Source organism: Mycosarcoma maydis, chromosome 1 (genome assembly GCF_000328475.2).
Source record: "Mycosarcoma maydis chromosome 1, whole genome shotgun sequence".
NCBI lineage: Eukaryota > Fungi > Basidiomycota > Ustilaginomycetes > Ustilaginales > Mycosarcoma > Mycosarcoma maydis.
In genome coordinates, this window is record NC_026478.1 from 2092354 (window position 1) to 2106338 (window position 13985).

The 13985-nt window shown below is 54.0% G+C and overlaps 5 protein-coding genes across 5 annotated transcripts; 3 read left to right on the forward strand and 2 right to left on the reverse strand.

Moving 5' to 3' along the window:
* Positions 1-31: 31 nt before the first annotated feature.
* On the forward strand, positions 32-1801 carry UMAG_00708 (uncharacterized protein; the record flags this gene model as incomplete). Its single annotated transcript, XM_011388198.1, has 1 exon — positions 32-1801. One exon carries the CDS (start codon positions 32-34, stop codon positions 1799-1801), a length of 1770 nt encoding a protein of 589 aa, XP_011386500.1.
* A 1183-nt stretch (positions 1802-2984) lies between these two features.
* UMAG_11167 (putative protein transporter TIM17) lies at positions 2985-3488 on the forward strand (the record flags this gene model as incomplete). Its single annotated transcript, XM_011388417.1, has 1 exon — positions 2985-3488. The coding sequence occupies one exon, from the start codon at positions 2985-2987 to the stop codon at positions 3486-3488; it is 504 nt and encodes a 167-aa protein (XP_011386719.1).
* A 380-nt stretch (positions 3489-3868) lies between these two features.
* Positions 3869-6559, reverse strand: UMAG_00710 (exocyst subunit SEC5; the record flags this gene model as incomplete). Its single annotated transcript, XM_011388199.1, has 1 exon — positions 3869-6559. One exon carries the CDS (start codon positions 6557-6559, stop codon positions 3869-3871), a length of 2691 nt encoding a protein of 896 aa, XP_011386501.1.
* A 474-nt stretch (positions 6560-7033) lies between these two features.
* Positions 7034-7828, forward strand: UMAG_00711 (uncharacterized protein; the record flags this gene model as incomplete). The annotated part of the gene is made up of 1 exon (XM_011388200.1): positions 7034-7828. One exon carries the CDS (start codon positions 7034-7036, stop codon positions 7826-7828), a length of 795 nt encoding a protein of 264 aa, XP_011386502.1.
* A 322-nt stretch (positions 7829-8150) lies between these two features.
* Positions 8151-12995, reverse strand: UMAG_00712 (putative ABC transporter; the record flags this gene model as incomplete). The annotated part of the gene is made up of 1 exon (XM_011388201.1): positions 8151-12995. The coding sequence occupies one exon, from the start codon at positions 12993-12995 to the stop codon at positions 8151-8153; it is 4845 nt and encodes a 1614-aa protein (XP_011386503.1).
* Positions 12996-13985: the final 990 nt, after the last annotated feature.

Sequence of the window (13985 nt, forward strand, 5' to 3'; positions counted from 1 at the left end):
ATCCACTTGCGTGGCAGGGAAGACACACAAGATGGCTTCTGCACTACCTCCGTGCGAACAGCCTCTGCTGACGCCCGAATACCACGATGTCATCATCGTCGGCGCTGGCATCTCAGGGATCGCTATGGCGTGTCAGCTCAAGCGAAAGCTCAACATCCACGATTTCAAGATCCTCGAACGAAGTCCCGACCCGTCTGGGACATGGACCAACAACTCGTACCCTGGATGTGCTTGCGACGTACCTGCTCCCGTCTACTCGTTTTCCTTCGCCACCAAAGGCGACTGGTCGACGTTCTATCCGCAGCAGAAGGAGCTGAAGAGGTACTTTGGCACTGTAGCTGCTGAGCACGATCTGCAGAAGAATTTCCATTTCCAAACCACCGTCCAGGAGGCCAGATACGACCGCGATACCGGACTGTGGCACATCTGGAGTCAAGACTGGACTCGCGCCCAGCGTGAAGGGCAGCAGCATCATTTTGTGTGCAAGTTCTTCGTCAGCGCCGTCGGTGGATTGTCTCAACCCAAAGCATGTGATATCGATGGACACGAATCGTTCGCAGGACCCATCTTTCACACTGCAGCATGGGACCACTCGGTCGACCTCAAGGGCAAAGATGTGATTCTGGTCGGCAACGGCTGCTCGGCCACTCAATGCGTACCGTACCTAGCAGAACACTCGAACAAGCTGACCCAATTCGTTCGTTCTAAACATTGGATCGCTCCGCATCCGCATCAACCGTTCGACTCGATTCCTGGCTTCAAGTGGTTGCTAAAACACTTTGTGTTTGTACGCAAATTTCAACGTCTGCTGATCTGGTTGGTGCTGGAATCACACTTTATCATGATCCTTCAGAACCCGTTAGGAAGATTGTTCCGCTGGAGCTGGAGGAGGAAGTGCGAAGCCCACATGAAAAAGAACGCTCCCAAGGAGTACTGGGACATGCTTTTGCCGAACAAGGACGAGCTGATGGTGGGTTGCAAACGTCGAATCATTGATGATGATTACCTACCCACGTTGCGTCTGCCTCACGTCAGTGTGGTCAACGTCAAACTGGCACGCATCGAGCCGAACCACGTTGTTCTCGCAGATGGACGAAAGATCAAGGCCGACGTCATTGTCATGGCGAACGGGTTCGAGCCGCACGCAGCCGGAGCACCGATGAAGGTTGTCGGCGTCAACCGAACGCTGCACGAGCACTGGGAAAAGTATGGCGAGGGCGGAATGATCGCCTATCGATCCTCGCTCAATGCGGGCTTTCCGAACATGGGCTCGATCAACGCTGCCAACACAGGGACGGGCAACCAATCGCTCATCTTTGCTTCCGAATGCACGGTTAACTTCCTGCTCGAAGTCGCGAAACCCATCCTCGCTGCCCCGCGTCCGCCGACGTTTGCTATCGAGCACATGCCCACCACCACGTTCTCCAACGACACGCGACTACACAACTACAAGATCCCCACTTTCGAGGTCAAACTCAAGGCTGAATTGGACGAACAGCACTGGATCGCCAAATGCATGTCCAAACTCGTCTTCACCAGCGGCTGCAAGAGCTGGTACATCGATGCTAAGAGCGGAAGGGTGACCAGCATGCAGCCTGACTGGCAGATCAACTACATGCTCAAGGCTACCTTCCCCAAGTGGGACGATTTCAAATACACCGGCTTGAAAAATGCCGGTGCCAAAGTACCGCAATGCGTTCCCTGGTGGAAAGTGTGTGGTGACTGGCTTGGGTTGGGTCATGTCAAGTATGTTGATCCCAAGGAGACCCCTCAGATCAACCGCGCTTCTATGGACGCCTGACCGTGTGGATACATCCTCACTTGATACTTGATAAGTTCACCCCTATACCGACACATGATCCTTGCTTCAATGCTTGTTGTGCAACGCTATATTAACCTTCGCACAGGACTGTCGTGGCTGTTAGTGTGTTGAATATCGTACCAAACACGTATGTGAGTGCACTACTTCAGGAGCTGAAGCACACAGACCAGGCACTTGGCGACTCGTGACTTTGTGACATACACGATGTGAGTCCAATCGCCCATATTAATTCGTGAACGCGGCCCCATGTCCCGTGTCTGCACACCGTGTCCGAGAGGGGGTGCGGTGTTAGACCGTGGAAGCTAGGTGAACACATTCGTGATTAGTTCTCGCGCGAAATTCACATCGTGATTTCATGGTATAATTTGCTTCCGCGTGAATCGTGAATAGTGAATCGTGGATCGGGAAGTGCCGCTGGTCGGGAAAAACCCGCCTTGCTAAGAGGTATTCACATTCACGATTCTTTACGTTTGACGATTTTTGATGAGTATTTTTTGAGATTCACAATTTGCTCATCTATGACCGTGACCTCAGGAGTTTTTTTTTTTTTTTTTTGGTTGGCTCAGCCTGAAGCCTGTTCTTCGTGCTTCCGAGAGCAGGCGAGCGAGTGTGAGTGCAGAGAGTGGAACTCGGGATACACCACGAGTCGTGAGTGGAGTGGTGTCGACATTCTCATCATGCCTGGTCGACGTCGTTACCTTGTTGCACTTGCTCGGTCAGACTTGAACACATCATCAAAGTAGGCATCAACGCCAGCGACGACATCATCACTCGTCGAATTTAAAAGGATCGCCCAAAGCCTACTCATAACCGAGAGTTTGGAATCCTTGCACGTCGTACCCGCACCTTCTCAACTGCGCATCGCCGCTCAGAAGCAAAACGTCGTAGTTGCGCATCGGACAACAGCACCAAGTACGACACTAAAAGTCGAACGCAGGATACTTTCAACCAGACTCGCACCGAAGTCCTTCGCCTAGCGCCGGCTTCGACCACTAGCAAAACATAGGTAGCGTTTATCACGCCGGTTAGCAACGATCTCTACGTTCTGCAGCTGGGCCAACAGGCATCGTGTACGACAGCTTCTCTGTAGTTCTCGCTTTGCTTTCCAGCCAGAAAACTTGCCTAGGCCTTTGGCAGCTAAAGATTCACAGCTGAAGATAAGATGGCGCACGCAGACCACACACGAGATCCCTGCCCGTGGGTTATCCTGAACGACTTCGGTGGAGCGTTTGCTATGGGTGCGGTGGGCGGCACCATCTGGCACGGTATTAAAGGAGCGCGCAATTCGCCTCGCGGTGAGCGTCTGCCTGGTTCGCTGTCCGCGATCAAGGCGCGCGCTCCGGTGCTCGGCGGAAACTTTGGCGTTTGGGGCGGAATGTTCTCCTCGTTTGATTGCGCTGTCAAAGGCATCCGTCAAAAAGAAGATCCCTGGAACGCCATCATCGCTGGCTTCATGACTGGTGGCGGACTGGCAATTCGAAGCGGACCCAAAACAGCTATCGGAAGCGGCATCATGTGCGGCATCCTGCTCGGCGTGTTCGAAGGCGTAGGCGTGCTCATGCAAAGGATGATGGCCGAGGGGAATAAACAGGTCGCTCCCATCATTCCGGATACCCTACCTGGCTCAGCACCAGCCGGCTCGCCCGCATTGTCAGGCGCACAATAGACCGCTTTACCAATCCTATTCGCATCCCCCAAAACCGCGCGCCTTCCCTCAGCCATCAGCAAGCAAGCGCTGCCCCTGCATCCGTCACCACCACTATCTTGTATCAAGCACCCAAAATCTCATCCCCACAGTCCCACACCCTAGCTTTGCATGCTTTCCTAATGCACACCTTTGTTCACCAGACACTCCCGCGCATTTACGATTGCGAGAGCAACACAACAGCAAGCGTTTGAGAATCAACACACCATCGCGACCGAGTCATACCGTCGAAACTCGATCACCGAGCACCCCACACCGCAGCCACACGACGTCGAACACGAAACACACTGATTGCACCGCTCGTGCTCGAGAGAAAACAGAACTGATTGTCCGTGGACGGATCAAGTGGGAGCAGCCTCGTCCTTGGCAGTGTCGCGCCTTGCGCGTCTGAAACACAAAAACTCTAACGCGGTCGCCTTCCTGCTGGCGACCAAGATCTGCTTTACCCTCTCGAGCTCGGAATTCAACTGCTCCTTCTCGCGTGCGTCGACCCTCCTGTACTTGTGCGAGATGGTTTCGTACACCTGTTTCAACAGGCCTTCTGCCTTTGGGCTGATAAAGTTGGTGAGCGTCTGGTGCAGGAACTCGATCTCCAACGTGGCCTGTAACATGCCTCCGAGGCCAAACCGGGGGATGCGTTGGAACGAATCTAACGTGGTAGACGCGAGGTCGTCAACGAGCGTCGTGACAGTCCGCGTGACGAGCGGCTTGGCTATACTTCGCACGTGTGCATGTACCTGAACCAACGAGAGCAGCGCTTGATAGATGAACGCATGCACCGAAGACGGCTTTGGAATGTTGGACCATTCGATCCCGGACGAAAGAATGCCGTGCGAGACGATTTCCGAGATCCAAGCCGACTTTCGTTGCACATAGTCGTTGAACAGAATCGCATCGAGTTGCGTAGATACCTCGGTGAGCGTTGCTAGGTCTTCGTCCATCTTGACTGCGTATGCATCACCAAACTGTTTCACCAGACTGGGGACGACGATGCGCGAGAGATGAGAGAGATTTGTGACACTGACAAGTACACGTGTGTCGGGATCGCGTACGTCAACCGCACTGCCCGGATGTCCCGGCACACTCTGTACAGAAAGCGCTGTCCGCGGCTCTAACGGGCTGTAGTCAGAAAAGGCAAGATGTACCAAGCCATCCAGAAAAGCGTACAGCGCATCGAGGAACGACGCTTTGATCCTCGTCGTGAACTCGGGTGCAACCGGTTGTTCCGCATTGCGATTTTTTCGACTCGCCTCCAACGCCGATGCTGGCGTCACAGCCGATCTTCCACCTGCGAGGTGAAACGCCTGACGTGCATTGCTCTTGTGGAAAGCAGCCAGTTCGCGCAGATGCAACGTCGTTGCCTGCTCGTCTGGGTTCAGTGTCCAGTCTTCCAACATGTGCAACAGCTTAGCATCTTCCTGCCAAAGCACGCACAGCACCTGCACAAAGCTGAACCGCGCATTCGTCAGCAGTCCACGCAACGAGCTAGTCGATGTGATGCCCAACGACGCTAAATCGTTGCACGCCTCCACTAGCTGTGTGAGCATCTTTCGCAGATAGTGCGCAGCTGTCGGCGAGCTCGTTCCCGTCGGCACCCAGTCTGGCGTTTGTGTCGGCAACGGCTGTCTGATCAGAATCGACATGTCAGTGAGTGAAAAAAGGTGCGAAACGAGGCTGATGTATGCATCCAACGCTTCGACTGCCCATGCTTTGTTTTTTGCCGACATGGTTGTACCACTTGTCGTCGTCGCGGACGTTGCACCACCTAATCTCGTCTTGGCCCTTGTAAACTTGCCTTCAGCGTGGTTCTTGGCCACTCTCCAGAAGTTGGGAAGCGAACCAGCGATCGTCTTGGAGAGCGACTTGACGAGATCATGTGTAGCCTTCCAGGTCTCAGCGCCTGTACACTTGTCGAATGAAGCATCGAGTCGGTCTATGAAACGCATGCTACGAATGCTCTTCTGAAGATCCCTCGCACGGTCGCGATCGGCTGCACTGCTAGATGCGCGCTGAGCCGAACGCGCAGCCTCGATGCGAGCCACGCCGCCATCAAACGTCTTACGCATGACGCTGCGCAAGTGCTCATGCTGCGACTCTAGGAAGATCGACACCGGATCGTCGGTGGGATCGAGTTCGAGCAGGATTTCGATCGTCCTTTCCTGCTCCTCTACGCTCCTGCGCGGTTCACGAAGTTGCGCCGTAAGTCGACTCTGCATGTCCTTCATGGTGACCTCAACTGCATCCCATACTTTAGCGAACACGCGTTTCTGCTGAATGTCGTTCCTCGCCCCTCCGGCCGATTCGGGTTGTGTGGCACTACCCACTGCCAGAAGCTGACCAGGGCGGCTATCGAGGAGGTACTTGCCCTTCTTATAGTCGCGAAGCGCTACATCGTATCTTCCCATCTCAACTGATTCCGACAGGGATCCTGGCAAGTTGAAGAAGAACTTGGAGCGTTCGAATACGCCCAGAGTCGATCGGAGCTTGATGGTCTTGAGATTGTTCTCGAGGACAGGCATAAACACCTGGTCGGCTTTGGCGGATGCATTAGCGAGAATGTTGTTGAGCGATGCGACACCGTAATCTGCCTGCGGCTGCAATGGTCCAGACTCTGTATCACGCATTTCGCGGTACACGCCATCGGTAGTAGCCTTGACTGCGACGAATCTGTCAAAGTTCTCCTCAACGAGCACTTTGAGTGCCTCGGAACGCTGGTCTATCGAGTTCTTCAGGTGCTGAATACCATGAGATAAGTCGGCAAAGGTGGCATCGGGATGTATAGTGGAGAGGAAGACTTTCGCATCAAATGCCTTGGATGAGAGTGATGTCTGCGTTTTGACATCCTTGGGAAGACCACGAAAGGTGGCCATGGACGAGCGCAGACCGAGCGGATCAGGTTCGTCGGCTACAGCGGTGGAGGATGCGCTTCCCTTTTCGTCGGCTCCAGTCTCTGTCGTGTGCCATGCGGATGGTTCGAGTGAGTCGAGGTGGTATGCTTTGAGCAACTCGGCCTCATCAAATTGCAGGGCCATGGTGGCGCGAGCTGCTCGAAACGAGCACAAGCAAGGTGCTTAGCAGCGGGTCAATTGCAGCTTGGATGACAAGTACATCCGTGTGCTCTGAAGCGTATGATCCACTTGATCAGATCCGAGTGTTGCAGCGAGGCGACCAGGAGATCTTAGGTAGGATCGAGGTCAGAAGCACAAGGTTTCGAAGTTGAAATGCACGTCCAAGCCAACATCGGCGAATTGGTCGGTGCGCGCTGTCAAACAAGCTGGACGCGTCTAATTTAACAGAATTGACCCGTGCCCACCGCCCCGCCAAATTTCCTAGTCTAACGTTATTTGTGATTCGTGATTCGTGATTCCCAGGTCGAGCTGCTGAACAGAGCAGACCACAGACCCTCTCCTTCTCGTGGTACAGAGAGCCGCGCTCGTGCCACCTCGTCGTTCTCATCCTTAATAGTACAACAGCTCGCCATCGTCGTCATATGTGTCTAGCTCGAAATGTCAGGAGAAGCTGTCAAGCTCGAATTTGAGCAGTCTACAACAGACGCGCTCGAAGCGTGGCAGCAATCCATTCGTGACAACGCCATCAACATCCTTCAAAAGACATTGCCGGAAAAGATTCTTTCGCTGAATGCAAGGATCGCCGAAGTCGAGAGCGACGGGCAATCTCTCTTCTCAAAAGCTCACTACTTTGAGCCTGTAACCATTGGTAGCGATGTAGCTGTCTACGCGTCTTCTGCGTCGCACGATGACGCTGGCTCGAGTAGCAAGAAGCGCAAGACAGTCGATGTCCGGGCTGTGAACGGTGATTCGCCTTCGTCAGACGCTGCACACGTATACACCGGCGTAGTCCACACGCCAGCCTTCCTAATGCGCGCATTCGACGAGCTGCGCATCGAATGGGACCAACTCATCGAAACCATGGATTCGCTCAAAATATACATCAACCTCCAAATGCCGCAGATCGAAGACGGAGATACTTTCGGCGTTTCGATCCAGGAAGAAGCGCTCAACGAAATCATCCGCACCCAAGAGTCAGCTTACACACTCATCTCCACCCCTTTCACATACCACTCTACAAGAGGTGACCTCGCGGCCAAACTGGTCAAGTTCCCAGGTGTGCAGGACTACGAGAAAGCGATCCTCGAGCATGACAGAAAAACGGTATATAGATTAAAGATGTACTTGACCGACATCAGGAACATGTACGCTGTGGTGTTTGACATCGTCAAGAAGAATATCGGCAAGATCAGCAAGCCGAAGAGTGGCAACCAGATGGGTTCGTATGGTTAATCCAGCAAAACGACGGGCGAAAGAGGAAAGTTGAAAGCAAGATGAGAAGCACGTCGGACGGAATGCGAGAATCAAGGCGCGCTTGCCTGGCGATTGTACATATACAAATCGCGTTTACATCATCCAATCAATGGAATTGTATTTATTGCATCATCCCAGTCGTCGGTCAATGTCGAGACTAAATGCTCGCCTCATGCTTAAAGAAGCTGCTCTCAGATATTTTGGACAAGCTGCGAGGAGCGATATGAAAACGAATCCAATGTGACTATTCCGTATGTGTGGATGATTCATGGCTACAACTTGTGTCTTATGCCCAAATCGATTACTGGAAAGCACTTCCCAGTTGTGCATTGCGTACGATCTCCTCGCGCGTAATGTTGCTTCTCACACACATGCTGTGAAAGATGCCTTCGGGGCGATCAAACAGTTCCAACGGGCTTGCATATTCTGCCAGCTCGCCCTTGTCGAACACCGCGATGCGATCGTACGACAGAATCGTTCTCAGACGGTGGGCGATGCAAAGTATGGTGCGGTTGGCAAACTCTTCGCGAATCGTTTGCTGGATCTTGGCGTCGGTTTCGAGGTCGACTGAGGCGGTGGCTTCATCAAGCAGAATAATCTTGGAATTCTTCACCAAGGCTCTGGCGAGCGAAACGAGAGAACGCTGACCAACGGACAGATTGGCTCCTTCTTCTTCGATGACCGTGTCGAGGCTGATGCGCGTGATGGATCGGCCAGGTGACGAATCGCCTGAAGCCGAAACCACTTTCTTCTCGTCCTCTTCGACCGAGCCCGTTTCGCTTCCGGCTTCTAAAACGGGTATCACAGGGGTCGCCGCGCCGTGCGTATGCGTGTCGTCCCCGATGAGATAGGCACGCTTGAGCGCATCGTTGAGACGTGCATCGTCGTAAATACCGAAAGGATCAAGGTTGCTTCGCAGCGTTCCACTGAATAGCAACGGCTCCTGTGGCAAGATGGCTAGTTTGCGCCGCAAGTCCTCTAATCCGATATGGCCCACATCGACGCCGTCGATTTCGATCGAACCTTTGCTGAGCTCCACAAGACGCAGTAGCGCCGTCAACAGCGAGCTTTTACCTGCACCGGTTCGACCGACGATGCCGACCTTTTCGCCACTCCCTACCTCGAAAGAGATGCCCTTGAGCACCGATGGCAGCCCAGGTCGGTAAGTGAGCCAGATGTCCTTAAATGATATGCGACCTTCCTCGGGCCAAGATTCGCGCATGGGATTGTCAGGTCGGGTCTGCGCCTTTTCTTGCTCAAGCTCCTCGGCGTAGTACAACAATCGCTCAACTGACGCTGAATCGTTCTCCACCTCGGCAATCTGACGCGTCATCCAAGAGAACGCTTGAGCGACGGTCAACATGTACGTGAGCGCAATACCTGCGTTACCGCCCGTGATAGGTGTCGAACTAGCCGTGGTGAGAAGTGCAACGATGAGCACCAAGAGCGCGCCGAGCATATCAAGCCGCACGCCGAGCCAGCGCTGATTCGTGATGCTGAGGTAGTAAGCACGATTCTCAATGTCCATGCGCTTCTGGTTCTCCTTGACGAAAGTGTCGGTTTCGCGATACGCCCGGATAGTTGCAAGACCGGACAGGGTCTCAGAAAAGTGCGAATAGAGATTGGATCGCAGCAGAGCATCCAGACGCTTGACTTCTCGTGCCGACGAGCGGTAGAAGAGCGCTCCGAAAAAGTAAAAGACGAGGACGACTGCAACGGCAATCACAAAGTAGTGCGTGAGAATCGTAATCAGGATGACGGCACCTGCCACCGATGCAAGCGTGTTGGCGGCCATACGAACCGCATCAGCCAGCTGGTTATCGACCACATCGACGTCTTTCGAAAATCGATTCATAATTCGACCGATGGGTGTCACATCGAGCCAAGCCATGGGTGCGTAGACAACACGCTGGATCGCCTCGTGATGGACCTTTTTACAGGCATAGTAACTGAGGAAGCCCATGGCGCAGCCCATGACGAAGGTGAACATGGTCATGACGATACCGAGCATGGCGTAGATGCCCATGTAGAAGCCGACGGGCTTGTTGAAGTGGTTCTGCTGCCACCAAATCAGCCAGTACGAGTTGAGAATGTTGGCCACCTGCATGAGCACGATGCTCCCCACACAAATCGGGACCATGTACGTTCCACGGCCAAACTTGAGGTACGAAATGTAGACGTGCATCGACACGGATCCCGTGTTTCGCTCCTCAGCTTGCATAAGGGCACCGGCCTTGTCACCGGGCTTGCCTCCAGAAAGTTTGCTACGGTCGAGAATGTTGCCCTTGTTCTCATCGTTTTCTGCGTCCTCGATAGCTTCGGCCTCGTCTCCTTTCTCCTCCTCCTCGTTCTTCTCCTTTTCGCCACCAAACTCGACCACCAGACGTTGGAATGGCCCATTGGCGCTGTTGAGCTCATCGTACGTGCCCATCTCGGCAATGTGGCCGTCTTCGAGCGTGATGATGCGGTCAACATCGGGGAGGAAGTGGAGGGCGTGGGTGACGAGGAAAACGGTAGCGCCTTTGGCACGTAGACCCATGATCGCGTTGTAGAAAAGCGCCTTGCCGACGTGCGCGTCGACGGCAGAGAGCGGGTCGTCGAGACAGACGATATCGGCATTGTAGTAGAGTGCACGTGCGATGTTGACTCGTTGCTTCTGGCCACCACTGAGGTTGACACCCTTTTCACCGATCTCGGTAAGATCACCAGCGGGCAACATAGCAAGATCCGCTTCGAGTTCAGAGACCTTGACCGCATGCCAGTAGCGCTCTTCGTCGAAAGGCTGTCCAAAAAGAATGTTATTGCGCACCGTTGCGTTTTGGATCCAGGCGCTCTGTGAGCAATACGCCACGCGCTCGCTTCCCCACTGAACTGAACCGCTAGTCTGGCGCATCTCACCAATGCAGGCCTGAAGGAAGGACGACTTGCCGGAACCGACGGGACCGACGATGGCGACCAGCTCACCCTTGGGAATTGAGAGATTGACGTGAGACATGGAGAAGGGCTCCTGCACCTCCTCGACGGTCTTTTCGGCGCTAGTAGCCTCTCCAAGCGTGGGTTCTAGCTGCGCCTCGGTGACAATCGCCTCAACATTTCCATCAGCAGCAGAGTCGTTCTGTTCGGATCGAATCTGTTGCAAACGTCGTGCGTTGTCGCTGTCAGGCATCTTGGCCGACACGGGTGTGGGAAGACCGGGTTCGTTGGTGACAGGAACAGCAGGCGACATTTTCGCCCCTCTCTTGGCTTTGCTGAACATGTCTGTACGAGATGCTGACCGGACCTCTGCAGCGGCACCCTTGGCGCCTTTTTTGGGCTTAGCTTTGGACTGGAGCGCCTCGTCTGCCTCGACAGTCTCCCAGCGGAAAGAAGCATCGCGAACGACAAGAGCGTGCTTGCTGTTCTCGTCGTGCTCGACTGTGTCTTCGAGCTGTTCTGCAGTAAAGACAGTGTAAAGACGATCAAAGGCATTCTTGGCATCGGTAGTGGCCGAGAGCGAGAGAGGCAGAAACATGAGCGGCATTCGAAGCAGCTGGAAAAGCGTGAGCGAAGGAAAGACGATGGCGGGATTGAGGTCGTGACCGGTGAGGCTGTAGACAACAAAAGCGAGGACAGCCGCTAGGATGGGCAAGCTAAATGCGATGGCATTGTTGGCGGATCGAAGGATGAGGATCTTGCGGATGCCGTTCAGCTCGTTCTTCCGAATGTCGTAGATGCGCTCGAGGAATTTGGCTTCGTGCGAGAATGACTTGACGATGCGCATGCCTCCGAGGACTTCTTGAATGGTCTTTGCTCTTGCATCAGTCCATTTCATAGAACCTCGTCGGAACTTGAAAAGCGCCTTCATGGTCTGTAATTGAAGAGGAGTGGCAATGACAAAGATGGCAAAACCGGCCAACGCCGAGGGACCGAGCTGGGTAAGGAGAATGATGATGCAGATGATCATCTGGATAGGCGCAGCAAAGACTATGGAGAACCAAGCCGAGGCAAAGTCGATACGACTGCAGTCGGTAGAGATATGGTTGATGAGCTTACCACTTGATCGAGCTTTACCATTCATTTTCATGGCACGGTCAAAGATGGCGGTGATGAGCGCTGCTCGTGACTCGACGCCACACGACATGGAGCGCCAGAAGAACTGATGAGTGCCTAGAGACGAGATGATCTGCATGAAGAATAGGGCAAAGGACAAACCGACCCCACGGCCGACGGGCGGACCAGGTTCTCCGCGTGCATGAGCCGCGTATAGCTCTTGAGCGAATTTGATGATGGCTTTGAGCACGAGCGGCGAGGTGATGAGCGAAGTATCGCCAACGATCTTGAACAAGAGACCAGACCACAGCTTCCAACCAAGTTGATCGTGCATGGCCCAGACAAGCGACGGCTTTTTGTGGCCCGAGGAGTCTTTGGTAACTTTGGCTTGGGAAGGACCAGACGTAGGAGGTCCAGCAGGAGCAGCAGCGGCAGGAGCAGGCCTGGGTGGAGCTCTCCAGCTCGCTTCGCGTTGCTTGACATCGCCGCCTTTGGGATTGAGCACGGATCGCAGAGCCCAAGAGGTGCGTCTCCTCCACCCGGGCCGGATCTCGCCCGAGACAAGCTTAGCATTGTAATCCTTGGCTTCGCGAACACGGCGCTCCCAATCCTTGTTGAGCTGACCGCCGAGCTGCTTGGCACTGAGGTCTTCGGAGAGCACCCAGAGGTCGGTAGCTTCAAGAGGTCGCTGATAACCCAGCACCATGATAGGGGTCATCCACTGGAAGAAGATGCGGCTAATGACATTGGCGTTTGCGAGTGGAATAAGCGTAGCGTCGTCAAGACTGGCGGGAGGAGCAGGTGGGGGGTCCTTGGGTCGCCAAACCTGGAACCACTTTTCTCTGTGCTTACCTCCGACAAAAGCGCGTACGCCGGGATTGTATTCGTAGCCCGACTTTTCTTCTCCGGCCGTGGAGATATGTGCTGCATGTTGGCTGGAATTAGCGGCACTCCGAGAGGACTCGCTATGGCTTTCGTCTGGGGCGTCTGGGATGGGATCCGATGGATCAGAGGAGACGGTGCGAGAGGTAGACGTTTGTACTGTTGTGTCGGCAGAGGCGGGCTCGATCTGTAGCGCAGCGCTCGACTGCGCCAGGTTCGTTACAGGGAGCGACATGGTCTGATGGCAGCCAGATTAGCCACACGTCGCGCACAACGATCTATAGGCAGGTATCGAGGATGCTTTTGTTGTCAATCAGAGGGATATCGACATGAGACTGAGTGTAGGACAGAATGCTGACCGCAGAAATTGAACTTTGCAGTGTCGTCCCAATCGAAGACGGTTTAAAGTGGATGCCGGTTTTAAAAAGGGACTCTGATGAAGCGGGATGGTACGACAAAGATCAAGTATCAGAACAGGATTGTGTTGTCAGAGCCTGGAAAGTGAAGCGACGAAAAGAACCGATCGACTGAGCCAAGGGTGGAACAGGCAAGGCGTAGTCGGCAACGTGGTATTGGTGTTACCGCAAAGAGGCAGGTGAGGAGAAGGAGATGGACGCGTAAGAGGAAACAATCGGTATAGAGGTGTAAGGACCAAGTAACTTAGAGAGAAGAACAGTGGGAAAAGTGACGACTAGAAGGCAGAGCACGCACAACGTGGTGCAAAGGAGTGAGTCGTGAGTGTTGAGTCAGGGCAGTCATCCCAATCGTGAATAATCACGAATGCAGCGTTGAGAGTGAGAACGGAAATCCCGTGGAGTCGTTACCCAGCTGAATATACGCTGGTCAAGTTGTGCGTTGCTGAACAAGCAAGAAAATCAACCGTGTGCTGTACCACGTCCCCGCAGCGGTTGTGTTTGTTCCGTCCTTTACCTCGCTTGTGCTTGTAGAAGGCATTGCTCAACATGCTCAGTTGCTACGTCGTGGTTTCTGCTCAGTTGCAGCTCAGGCTCAGCGGGCGCAGGATCGATCGGTCATGTGAGTTTTCTGAGTGTCACTCGAGAGGCGTAGCCGTAGCAACAAGTGTCGTGCGCGCCGACTGGTTTGCTGCGTGGTTTCTGCTACATTTTTGGTTTGTATGGGTGATTCGGCTATGTTTCTGGCGCTCAGCCCGGGATTTGCAGAGATCGAAACCGCAACCGGATCAGCTCAGCATCACGCTTGATGG